The sequence below is a fragment of the Puma concolor genome, chromosome C1, assembly GCF_028749965.1.
Source record: "Puma concolor isolate L17-30 chromosome C1, mPumCon1.1.hap2, whole genome shotgun sequence".
NCBI classification, from domain to species: Eukaryota; Metazoa; Chordata; class Mammalia; order Carnivora; family Felidae; genus Puma; species Puma concolor.
In genome coordinates this window covers 222,607,307-222,619,693 of record NC_141674.1, presented here as the reverse complement: position 1 = coordinate 222,619,693, position 12,387 = coordinate 222,607,307, and the positions used below count along the sequence as shown (strand labels likewise).

Below are 12,387 nucleotides of genomic sequence, written 5' to 3'. Positions count from 1 at the left end.
GAGGCCCCCACCCTGCACACGCCCAGAGCGGGAGGACCAGGCGCCTCCGTGGGTCCTTGTCGCCTGACTGTGCCCTTCAGCCCTCCCTTGGGCAGGTGCATGCAGCCGTGCTGGGTCTGAACCTCTCGGAGCAAGCGTCCACCTCCTGCGTGGTGCCCGCGTGTCTGCTCTCTGGGGCTCTGTTCTGCCTCAGCCACTGTCCACCCCACGGTTCTTTCTTCTCCCTTTGTTGCCCTCACTGTAGCACCTGTCCGGATGTACCGTCTTCCTACAGCTTGAGAACGTGAGCAGGGTTGTGAGGGACCTGGGTGACCCCGCGGGCCACGTCCTCCATGTGGCCTCTCTGAGACGCTGCGTTCCTGAGCTCTTCCCACCGTCCATCTGTCTGGGCCTCCCCCAGGCTCCCCTTCCTGTGGCCATCCTGGGCCTCTCTCTCTCCCATGCTTCTGTCCATCGGCTCCTCGTGGGTGAGGCCTGGCTGCACGGCCACGCCCCGGGGACAAGGTGAGGAGCAAGATGCTTATGTCTCCAAATTCCTGGTGTACTGACCTTGTGCCAGCTGCACACAAGTCCTTCCTCCCCCACCGATTTCCACACCCCCGATTCTCCTGCGTTAACACGGTCCTGTTTTGAGGTTGTCTGTCTGATGTCCGTGGGTCAGTTGTGGTCCGTGCTGGGAGAGGGTCCTGGGGCTGAGCCGTCTCCTGGGCCAGGACACCACTCCCCAGGGATGGCAGTCCAGGCCGCTGCCCTGCTGGTGGCCCACAGGGAGCACCAGGGGCCAGGCTGCACTCACCATGGCCCCATGGGTCCTGAGCAGACCACGGGGCCTTGTGTGTGTGGCCGTCCCCTCCCCCCAGCCCTGGTAGGGCTGCACTCACAGGTGATGATGTAGAGGTGAGCAGGCTCGCTGTGCAGTTGGTCGCCCTCTGCGCTCTGCACGGCTGTCACCGAGAGCTGGTACCGCCGCCCTGGCAGCAGGTCCCTCACCGTGTAGGACGTCAGCCTTCCGTTGGGAACGTAGCGGCTTTTGGTGCTCTGGCTGGTGGTCACGTTGATGACGTATGCCTCCAGCAAGGTACTTGGAGCGGGGGTGTCCCAGACCACGTGGGCAGAGGTGGCCGTGACTCTGGCGGCGGTCAGGTTTGCTGGTGGCAGGGGCCCTGATAGGCACAGAGCAGGGGAGGGAGGTGACAGGGGCCGGCGGGGTCTCCTGCCACCGCCACGTTTACAGATCTGACGTGGATTGCCAAAGCCTCGTGCGAAGCCAAGTCTGGTCATTACGGACAACCTTATGGTCCTGAAGGATGGTGTGGAGGGGTGTCTGTAGCAGCACGTCCTCCTGCCCGAGATGCACCCCAGAATGCTGCCCGGTGCACCCACGGAGGCCCCCATGCCTATGCAGCCTGTCAGCGTGTCCTCCTTTTGATCCCCTAAGCCTGGCCATATGCACCTTCTCCTGGGACACATAAGAGGGGCTGGGCTAGACAGGCAGGGAATGGGCCAGGGTCCCAGCCTCAGGGTCAGTGCCAGGACTTGAGCCTGTGATCACCCTTGCCCCACGGGCCATCCATATGCCTCCCCGCTGGGCAAGGCCCCGCCCAGACCTTCCGTCCTCACCACGCATCCCCCGTGTTCACTGGTCCCCTTGTGCGTGGACCGCACGGCACTCTAGCCCCCTCCCACACGTTGGGCTGGGAGGGCTGGTGAGGGCCAGGTCTCCTGCCCATGAGACGCCATGGAGATCAGGAGTGGACAGCGTGTGCATTCACCGGTGTGCCCCTCTGGCCTTTGGCTTGTGACTCCCATCCGGTAGGAGCCCAGGAGCATCCGGGTGCCGGGTGAATGCGCAAGCAGGGGGCTTCCTGGGAAGGCCGCCTTCCCTGGCACTGGAGGGGAAGAGACCTCTGGGGCACCAGGGCCACTTTGGTAGGACTGGGGCCGGAGGGAGGTGATGGCTGGCAAAGTTCCCTTAAGAGCTGAGCTCATGCCACTGTACTCACGCGTCCACACGTGCAGCGGGGCCGAGGCCAGACTCTCGGTGGGAGGCTCCTGTCCCCCGAGCCCACTGAGGGCAGTCACGTGGATGGTGTATCTCCTTCCTGGCAGCAGGGCCCTGCGGGAGGGGAGGGGAGGGGGAGAGACTCCATTACAGACTGTGACTCCTCCCACACAGGTGGGGGAAGAGGTGTGAGTGGTCCTGCAGGTGGCCCGGGGGGCCTCCACAAGGACCAGATTTGTGGGCTGAGACCTGTGTGCTCCTCAGGTGGGAGCTCCTCCCTGGTCTGTCTGTCTAGAACAGGGCAAGGGTCGAGAAGAGCCCACGCCTGCCTGCGGCGGCTGTAGTGCCCAGGCTGGTATTCAGACAGGAGAGGCCAGAAAAGGGAGGGCCCTTGGAGGTCATTGTGCAGAAAGGGTTGACCAGCAGGCCCCGCTGCCCTCCTCGGGAATGCCCGCCCGCCAGGTGGCCCGAGGCTGGAACTCATGGATCAGAGGACCTCGCTGCCCCCTGACGTCTGTGCGGCGTGGTTCGAGCTGAGCACCCGCTTCCGCCCGGGCATCCGGAATCTATGCCAGGCCCAGGGGGCCCCGTGCCCAGCCCCCGATTAAAACCCCGGGCGCTGCGTCTCTCACAGGCACCTGGTGGTGGCCTGTGTGAGTGCACAGGGAGGGCGCCCGGGAGCTCAGGCCTGCTCCCCCGACTTCTCCCTTCCTGCGCGCCCTACCATTTCTGTGTTGTGAATCCCAGCTGGGAGCGCGGCCTGTGCTGAGTCTCAGGGGGGCCCCCAGTGACTCACCGAGCTGGGTGGTCTTGGGGACCCTGACTCACCAAGTGCCCACCCGGGGCCCCACGTGTGTTTTTGTGACACTGTTCTTCGGAAGTGGGCAGGATGTACATCAAGAAAGGTCACAGCAACACTTAAGAGACAAAGAGAGCAGAGTCTTGTCTCCAGCACAGCAGGCATGGAAAATACGGCGTTGGAAAGTCCGCCAACTAGAAGCAACACAGCTCGGTGGTGCAGAGGGGACTGAGCGCTGTGCCCGGCTCTCCTGCCCCGACCCCTGCAGCGCCTGCCTTCCGGACAGCCCTCCCCATGGCCGTGGCCTGTGGCTGCTCTGGGCAGGATGCTGCTGATCTGGCGACGTGGCCCGCTGCTGTCGGGTGTGGGCAGTTAGGTGGGCCTGTCCTCTACCAGAGCTGTGTGCACGCTGCAGGCACAGGGGCCCCAGGCCGCGGCCAGCTAGTCTTCCTTCCCACACTCCTGTCTTCCAGCACCATCCCCAGCAGGTCTCGGAAGCCCCTCTGGCTGGTGAAGGCCCACGGGGCCGCTGGGGGCTGAGGCCGTGGAGTGTGAGCCTTCGCTGCGGGCTGTCCGAGCACACTTCAGTCCTCAGCCGCTCGGAGCTAGTTTGTAATTCCGTTTGCATCTGATTTGTAATCATTCAGCATAAGATGGTTCTGTGCCCAGTTTAAGGTTTGACCATATTATTTAAACAGCATAAAAATGTAAAGCAGCTGCAGGGGTGCCCTGTGTCTCCCTTTCAGGGGAGGGGCCTGTGTGACTCAGGCCGTGCTGCCCTCCAGGAGGCCCAGTCTCCCTCCTTATCTGTGCAGGAGGCAGCACCTCCCAGAGTTTTTGAGAGTCTCTGCAGCCCCGTGATGAGGCAAGGCGGGCAGGTGCCTGGGGGACCCGGGGCGGGGGGAGCGCACACACACACATCCCTGCTTCTCACAGCAGGCTGGGCAGCTGGGGAATGGCAGGGTAAGGACACAGAGGGAGAGAGGAGGAAGCTCTGGGGCCCGGAGGGAAGGGAAGGCCGGCCCTGTGCTCTCACCCGAACGTGAACTTGTCCACACTCTTGTCCATATCGGTGGACTGGTCCTCCTGGGCCTCGGGATGCCGGATGGACACACGAACGCCGCTGACCGTTGCGTGACGGATCCTGTGCAGAGCCCACCGCACTGAGATGGTGCTGGCTGTCACGTTGGTGACCTCAAGGCCCTCAACGGGGCGGGGTCCTGGGGGGCAATGGGCCCCTCAGCTGATGCTGGCACCTCCTCGTCTCCAGGGGAGGGCAGGGGCTTGAGACAATGAGACGAGGCTCAGGAAGTGTGCTGGGGGTCACAGAGGTGGCCCAAGTGAGGTGCGGGCCCACCTGGGCTTGCTGAGTGCACCCCTTGGCCACAGTGGGACTAGGGGAAGTCAGGCCCCGGACTCCAGCCTGGGGTGGGCGGTGCAGTCAGCTCCACCGGAGGCCCGCAGTCTTGCCTATTTAGACATGTTTGGACGTGCACGGACCCTGGGAACCCCCTTCCCCTGTGTCTGTCTGATTTGGTCACACTGACAGTGAACGTTTGGGTGACGCTTGGGCCAGCGGGCATAGAAGCCGGGAAAGCTCTGGGCTGCCGCAGGGAAGGGTCTGGGTTCAGCACGGGAGCTGGGAGGGGAGCTCTTGGCTCCCTGGGCAGGTGCGGTGCCCGGTCTGGCGGGCAGTGCTGGCTCTGCCCACCGTGATCTCCTGGGGAGACCCCACTCTGATGGGGGAGAGGGAGGGGTGCCACCTCTTCCTGAAGCCAAGCTCAGGCTGAGCCCACTCCACCCCGCAAGCTCGCTCGGCCTACCTGCTGCCCAAGTTCGCTGTAGGTGCCTCTTGGCTGTGCTTTCCCACGACACACCTGTCCTGAGTTCCTTATCTCCTCTCTCACTTGGCCCTCAATGTCCTCAGGGTTAGTGTCTGGCTCGGGCTGGCAGGTGATGTTAGGGCACCCTCCCTTCTCCCGCTAAGTTCCTCTCCATGCCTCTGAGCGTCCTCACCTCCCTCCTTACCCAGCCCGAGTCCCCACCGGTGGGCCATGGCTGTCTGGCCTCACGGCGCTCCTGTGGCTGGCCCCGCCTGCCTGCTTTGACCTGTGCCAGCACCTGGTGTGGCGGGCACGGAGCCCCTTGTGTGCTGGCCACACTCTGAACCCCTACTGGCTGCCCTCACGGCCCCTCAGTGCTGCCCAAGGGACCATTGCCTGATCCATACTCCTCCCTCCAGCCTCCAGCACCCCCTTCCAAAGTCCCCAGGGTCCCCTGGCCCCTGCCCACCAGTGGCTCCTCCCCCGTAGAGCCCAGAAACAGGCAAGCCAGTGGAGGCCCCGAGGTCTCCCTCGGCTAGGTTTCCAGCTACTCTGCAACAGCACTAGAGGCACCCTCGCTGCCCCACCCCCCTTCTCTAGACCTGCCACCAGCAGGCTCCCTCCCCGGCCCCTCCGAGCTGCCGTCTCCCCCCTCAGCATGTTGGGGTGGCCTCCTGGACGCCCCAACATGCGCTGGCTCGTCACAGGTGCCTTCTCAGGGAGACCCCCACTTCTCCCCTAGCCTCACTCCTAAGCCACCGGCTCTTATCTCTGTTAGCCACTGCCCAGGGAACAGGTTAAGGGTCCCCGTGGTGCCTCGGGGTGCCTGGCCAGTGTGCCTCTCCAGGTGGCAGCAGGCACGTCCAGGCGGGCACTCACGTGTGCGGGTGAGGAGCAGCACCGGCCTGCTGATGTCATTCTTGTTGTTGGCGTTGCGCTTGACGGAGAACACGGAGATGTTGTAGGCTCTGCCGGCTGCCAGGGCCCGGAGCTGGTGCGAGGAGCGGCTCCGGTCCACGAAGTCTGTGCGGCGGTAGGCACCGTCCGAGGAGGCGTAGGTGACCGCGTAGCCGTCAAGCATCTGCCTGGCGGCCTGACCTTCAGGCGGACGCCAGGAGATGGACACCCCACTCTCCTCCACTCGCTCCACCTTGAGGGCCGTCGGCGGGAAGAGCTCTTCGGGGTTTCGGTGGAGAACAAGGGAAGGGGGTGGTCAGCTGTCGGCCACGGAAGCCCTGGCCCCCAGTCAGATACCTCACCTGGTGGCTCTTGGGCCTGCTACCCTGGGGGGTGGAGGTGGGGGCAGCTGCCGGGGGTGGGGAGCCAGCTCCTGTCGCCTGCGATGGACCTCTTCTCTCAGCCTCTGGCCAGTGCCTCCCAGGTCTCAGGTGTGTGCGCACCTGCGACTGCATTTATGCCTCCCGGAGTATTTTTATAACCCTCCCTGCTTTTCGGGCAGAGCCTGGGTGAGCAGCTGCCTAGACACTCTGCTCTGGGGGGCCGCTCAGCACTGTGGCCTGTCCCCGGGGGCGCCTGTGCCCTCTGAGGGGTGAGGGAGGCCCCGCCCCCCACACTGGTGCCTCTGCCACCTCACCTTTGGCGCAATCCTTGCCCGTGTAGCCCACTTTGCAGGTGCAGCTGTGGGACCCGTTGCTGGCCAGGCAGTAGCCGCGGCCCCCACAGGGGCTGGAGAAGCAGGGGTCGCTCACTGGGAGAGGGGAAAGTATCGGTGAACACTGGGGTTTTAGCAGCTCCGCCAGCGGGACCCTTGTCCTTCCTGTGTGGGTGTGTTTGTGGGGTGGAGGTGGCTGGTACCATCACAGGCAGGGATTTAGGAAGTGAAGGAGGGGACATTGTCTGACGGGGATTGCAGGGCTTGCTGGAGGTCCCACTGAGGGGCTGGGCAAGTGTGTCTTTCCTCCTGAGCCGGGCTGTCCCACTGCTGCTCCAAGCCAAGGTGGGCTGGCAGGCGGTGACTCGGGGGTGAGCGCGGTGCTGGCCCCTCCTGGGGGGGGGGGGCAGCTGGCAGCCGGGCATCCAAGGGCCCCAGCCCTCTGCAGCCTCCCTCTGCGCCAGGGCTGCGGGCACCGAGCGGACCTGGGCTTCCCAGGCCAGGGCCAGGGGTCAGCAGGTTCCCAGTGGAGCCTCAGGAAACAATGGCAAACAACCAACGTGTCCCCTTATCACCGTCACAGCCACTAACCTTGCTCTTGCGGGTGTGCCCGCGCCCACCCCAAGCCTGCGCGGTGAGATCCCCTGGCCGCAAACGGTCCCGCCATGCTTCCGTCTGGGCCCCCTCCCCGCCGCCGCCCTGCAGTGCGTGGATGGCACACCTCACCCCCAGCACAGCCCTCGCTGCCCTGCAGCGTGCACCCTACACAGTGCGGTGCCGCCCCGGCCGGGCCTGGCTTGGGGCCTAGAACAGGATAGGCCAGGATGTGCCCCCAGGACACACCCATCCCAGGAGGAGAGCTGAGGTCAGCAAGTTGGGGTTATATCGCAGAGGCGGCTCCAGACAGTGGCAAGTCCTATGAAGGGGGAAAAGGTGGGGAGCGTCTCCAGCCGTAAGGAGCCGTGAGGACTCTGGGGCTGTGGTGAGCTCCGCCCGTCCAGGCTGGACAAGGGGCCAGCCCGAGTCTCCCGGGGGGAGCTGGGGCCGCTGGAGAGGGAGCAGGGACTTGCCCCCACCTCCCTACCTGTCTCGCAGTGGTAGCCGAAGAAGCCCTCTGGGCAGACGCACAGGTAGGCCCCGCCACCGTTCTCACACCGGCCTCCGTGCTGGCAGGGGCTGGAGTCGCAGGCATCCACCTCTGGAGAATACCCAGAGAGTCGGCCAGAGCCGCAAGGGGGTGTCTGGGGGAGGGAGGAGAGGACAGCGGGAAGAAGGGAAGGGGAACCGAGGAGAGATGCCAGGTGGGGGGGCTGGGCAAACCCCCCTCAGCCCTGGGGTCCCTCCCACCAGGGGGCCTGTCCAGCTGGGCCATGGGCCCCAGCCCCTTCCCTCTGCCCTCTCAGCGGTCCAGGGTCTAGGCTTGTTGAAAACAGGTTTGCCCGGGGTGTCCGGGGCATCGCGATCGTGGGTGAGGGCCCAGCCGCTCAGGGGACCCACCCAAGCGCAGCCCCTACCTGTCTCGCAGTGGACTCCAGTGAAGCCTGCGGGGCACTGGCAGACAAAGGCCCCCGGGAGGTCCCTGCAGGAGCCTCCATTTCTGCAAGGCTGCATTTGGCACTCATCTGTCTCTGCAGAGACAGGGGCACTTGTCTGTCTCTGCAGAGACAGGATAGGAGGCTGCGTGGCCCTACATGGGCCCTGCACGGGATGACACAGCCCTGCATGGGCTCTACACGGGCCTCCACCACACCCAGGGTTCCACATGTGCCCTGCGGCTTCAGCCTGACACCCACCCTCTCCGCTGTCTGCCCAGCAAAGGCTCACCCCCAGGTTACTCCAGCATTTCCCTTCCAGGCTTCTCAGGGGCCCGGAGGCATCCTGGGCCTGGCCCTCCCTGGGGCGGTGTCAGAGTCCTACCTAGGTGTGGAGGGCACAGGGCTCGTCCGTCAGTGTACCCCAAAGGCCTCTCCCCTCCCTCTGCTGGCTTGGAGCACAGGACCAGGGGTGGTCAGGATGTGACTCTCTCCACCCCACCTCCTCCACCCCTGAGGCGGAGGCTGCAGAAGGAGGGGCTGCGAGAGGAGGTCAAGGTCAGCTTGTTCAGCTGCGCTGTCCGTCTCCCTGGGGAGGTGGAGGCAGAGATGTTTGTAAACCTCTGTCTTTCTAGAAGTCGGAGAGGCAGGGGTCCGAGGGCAGGCAGTGGTGGGCCCGGCAGCCTGGGCAGGAGGGGCTGGAGCTGTGTCCCGCAGTCTTACTCAGCTCACAGTGGGCTCCTTTGCGCCCTGTGCTGCAGACGCACAGGTGCCTGGCAGGAGCCCCCGTGCAGCTCTACCAGCTTCCGAGGGAGGGGCGCCCAGGTGCACGGGCACCAGGAGAGACCCCAAGAATAAAGCAGTGTTGTGATTGGAAGCAGTGGCTTGAAGCCGAATAAGATGGACATAAATCAGCTTTGTTCGAGGAGACAGACGGAAGTCTCCAGCACCTCTCAGTGCCTGGAGAGGCCAGAAACCAGGCAGGGGGGGGACACCCTGGAGAGGAAGCAGCGGCAGCAGGCCCGGGGACAGCAGGCGCGCATGATGACCCGAGGGCTCACAGAGGTGGTGTGGGACTTCACCCCAGTGACTCTCGGGTGGCAAGGCCCAATCTTGTTCGTTCGATACACAGCAATCCCATATGAAACCGGCGCGATGGGGACGGGGCCCTCCCTTTGAAGTATTTGCCACAGGCTCACTTTTTCTTTTAAACTGGGAAGTGTACTTCCGAATTCAAAAGTTTCAACTTCTTAAAGTTTACTGTTCCTGCTCAAAATGCAGATGAGTAAGTAATGACGCCTGGGAGCTACAAAGTCCACCGGCTCACCGGCACGTGCCCCTCCCCACCCCCGGGGATGGAATTTTCAGGGCCACGATCTCGTTACCCCTTCCGTGTTTCGATTTTTATGAATCACCTAAACATGTATGGTTTGTTTGTGCTACATATGAACTTTACTGATAAGATACTGGGGTATAGGGACTCTTCTGTTGGAAGGCGTGAGGGGCCTCCGCATCTCCGGGGTCTCTGCTTTCTGCTGCGTGAACGTGGGGGCGGCGGTGGGATCCGTGGTGTGACCACACCATACTTTGTCCGGTGTCGTTTGCTGGGCCTTTGGGTTGGTTGTGGACTTTTTGTTATGATAGAAACCTGCTTCTGTTTTTTTCCCCTTTCCTAGCTCCTGGTATAAGTGTGCTAAGCCTACAGGTGGAATCACGGGCACACAGCTTATACGCATGGTCAGCTGGACAGGCAGACTGTTAGACCCTTTTCAAAGTGTTCCCCCGACTTACACTCCCTCCAGCCGTTGCTAGGAAATCCTGCCCATCCACGTTTTCACCAGCAGATGGCTTCTTAGGTTTGTCAACTGCCTCCGTGAGCTTTTGATGTGCAGCTCACTGATTACTAATATTTCTCCTTGTTTTTGTTGGCTTTCAGTATCTCCTCGTCCATGAAGGGCTTACTCGGGTGTTTTGCCAGTTTTCCTATTGGGTTGATCATTCTTTTCTTATTCATTCACAGAGTTCTTTATATATTCTTGAAACCAGTTTTATATAAATACATCTTTTCCCGCTTTGTCGCTTATATTTCACTTTCTTCCTTAGGGCTGATGATTTTAAATTCATATTTATATAGTCAAATTTGTCCATTTTTTTCTTTGATAGTGCTTTTTTTCAATGTTTATTTTTGACAGAGAGAGAGAGAGAGAGAGAGAGAGACAGAGCATGAGTGGGGGAGGGGCAGAGAGCGAGAGAGAGAGAGAGAGAGAGAGAGAGAGAGAGAGAGAGACAGAATCTGAAGCAGGCTTCAGGCTCCGAGCTGTCAGCACAGAGCCCGATGCGGGGCTCGAACTCACAGACCTCAAGATCATGACCTGAGTCAAAGTCAGACGCTCAACTGACTGAGCCACCCAGGTGCCCCTTTGATAGTGCTTTTTTGTGGCCTAAGAAAACTTTCCTAATCCCAAGGCCAAAAGATACCTATACTTTCCACATAAAATTTTATAGTTTTAGAAAAACATTTAAGTCCTTAATCTGGAATCTTGTGTGTGGTGAAAAGCAGGGGACAATGTAATATTTTTCCAAATGCATAACCATTTTACTCCAGCTGTCAAGAAGACTGTCTCCAATGCTCTTTTAGAAGTTTATAGTTTTAGCTTTTACATTTATGTCTACAATTCATTTCACACATGTAAAAATGTATCATGTTTTTGGTGCTGTTACACACAATATTGTTCATTTTATTTTATTTGCCAAGTGTTCACTGCCAGAATATGAAAATATCAAGGTTCTGTAATGTCGTCCTGTGTCCTGTGACCCACTTGAATTTGCTTATTTGTTCTATAGCTTCTTTTGTAGAATTTCTTGGGATTTCCTATGTGCATGATCATGTCCCCTTCCTTTCCAGTAGATGTGACTTTTATTTCCTTTCCTTGGCTGTGGCACCGTCTGGGAACTCCTGGGCAATGCTGGAAGGAATTGGTGAGACGGACACAGTTGCCTTGTTACTGATGGCAGCCAGATGTCTCCCACCGTGAAGTCCTTTGTTAGCAGTTGGTGTTTCATGGATGCCCTCATCAGGTTCAAGATCTTCCCTTCCACTCTTAGCTTAGTAAGAGTCTTAAACAGTAGTTGAATATTTTGAAATGATTTTTCTGCTTCTATCGAAATGACTATATGGTTTTCTTCTTCCTATCCTAATATGGTGAATTACATTTTTCAAGTATTAAGCCAACCTGTGTTCTTGAGATAACTCCCACTTGGTCATGATATATCATACTTTTTATGTAACACTGGGTTTGATTTAGTAATACTTTGTTAAGATATTTATGCTCATGTTGGTAAGGAATATTAGTCTCTGATTTCATTTTTTAAAATAACCTTTCTGTCTGCTTTTGTACCAAGGCAATACTGGTCTCACAAAATGAATCGAGAAGTACTCTCTCTCCTGTATTTTCTAAAAAAGCTTGTGTAGGGTTAGTATTATTCTTTCCTTCAGTGTTTGTTAGAATTCATCTATGAAGCAATCCAGTCTTGCCATTTCCTTGCAGAAAGGTTTTTAATTATGAATTAAATTTCTTTAGTAGATACAGAGCTATTCGTATTTTTTATTTATTTTTCTGTCATTTCTAGTAATTTGTGTCTTTCAAGGTAGTCCCTTTTCTTTCCCTTGCCAGATACATTGGCCTACTGTCGTTCACAATATCTCTTTGTTGTCCTTTAAATGCTGGTAGGATCCTAAGTGATGACACTTCTTTAATTCTGATATTGCTAATTTTTCGTTTTTATTTCTTGATCAGTATAGCTAGAGGTTTGTCAATTTTATCAAGCCTTTCAAGGAACCACCTTTCAGTTTCATTGGTTTTCTCTGCGCAGGTTTTTTTATAATTACATTTTCGATTGTTGAGATATTAAAATGTAATTGTGTTAGAATAATCTATATCCACTAAACATACTATGTTTCCTGTCATTTTCAGTGGTTTGCCTGCAGGTTAAAGACAACCTTATCAGCTACAAATACTGACATTTTACCTCCCTATTTAGTATTCTCATGACTTCAGTTTCTTTTTCTTTATTGCACTGGCTAATACTTGAAATATAATTTTGATGAGGCTTAGTGACAGTGGGCATCCTTGTCCCCAGTTTTAAGAGGAATGTCTATTTAGGATAATGTTTACTTGGGGTTTGAGGAGAAGCATAGTAAAACTGCTTCAGAAGCTAATTTCCTTCCCCCTGTTGGCCGCCCAGTGTGTTTGAGTCAGATCAACAGAAGCACAGCTTTTGAATTCCAGATCCTACCTCTGTATAACAAGGGTCAGGACACTCATTGTTCCACAGCTCTCTCGATGTAACCTGTAGTCCTTCCTCTGTAAAGGTGTGAAGTCTTATAGCTTGGCTACACACAGTATGACCAGTCTGGCTGTGCCCAGCCTAAGCACACCTCTCTGTGGGATGATGCACACTTTGGGGGTTATGTGGATTCTGCTCCTTCTCTCTTTTAAGCTTTTCCTCCAGTAAATCCTATATATTTTATACCACATGGCACTGCAGGGGTGTGTGTGTGTGTGTGTGTGTGTGTGTGTGTGTGTGTGTGTGTGATTTTTATCTGGTAAGGAAGTACA

General features: G+C 58.0%; 2 protein-coding genes across 11 annotated transcripts in view; one reads left to right on the top strand and one right to left on the bottom strand.

Annotated features, from left to right (window-relative positions):
- SNED1 (sushi, nidogen and EGF like domains 1) overlaps positions 1–12,387 on the bottom strand; it is an 89,047-nt gene that overhangs the window by 21,368 nt on the left and 55,292 nt on the right. For all 10 annotated transcript variants that reach the window (XR_015255667.1, XR_015255669.1, XR_015255668.1 and 7 more), the window contains 7 exons: positions 7,751–7,864; positions 7,321–7,434; positions 6,219–6,332; positions 5,504–5,800; positions 3,838–4,021; positions 2,004–2,116; positions 882–1,163 (listed from right to left, as the gene is read on the bottom strand). Coding sequence is in view for 5 of the 10 variants with exons in the window: in XM_086720168.1 (XP_086576294.1) it covers positions 882–1,163; positions 2,004–2,116; positions 3,838–4,021; positions 5,504–5,800; positions 6,219–6,332; positions 7,321–7,434; positions 7,751–7,864 (1,218 nt within the window). In the remaining 5 variants the exon portion in view is untranslated. The remainder of the gene's footprint in view (positions 1–881; positions 1,164–2,003; positions 2,117–3,837; positions 4,022–5,503; positions 5,801–6,218; positions 6,333–7,320; positions 7,435–7,750; positions 7,865–12,387) is intronic.
- The window catches only part of MTERF4 (mitochondrial transcription termination factor 4), a 69,457-nt gene that overhangs the window by 26,953 nt on the left and 30,117 nt on the right, over positions 1–12,387 (top strand). The gene's annotated exons all lie outside the window — the stretch shown is intronic.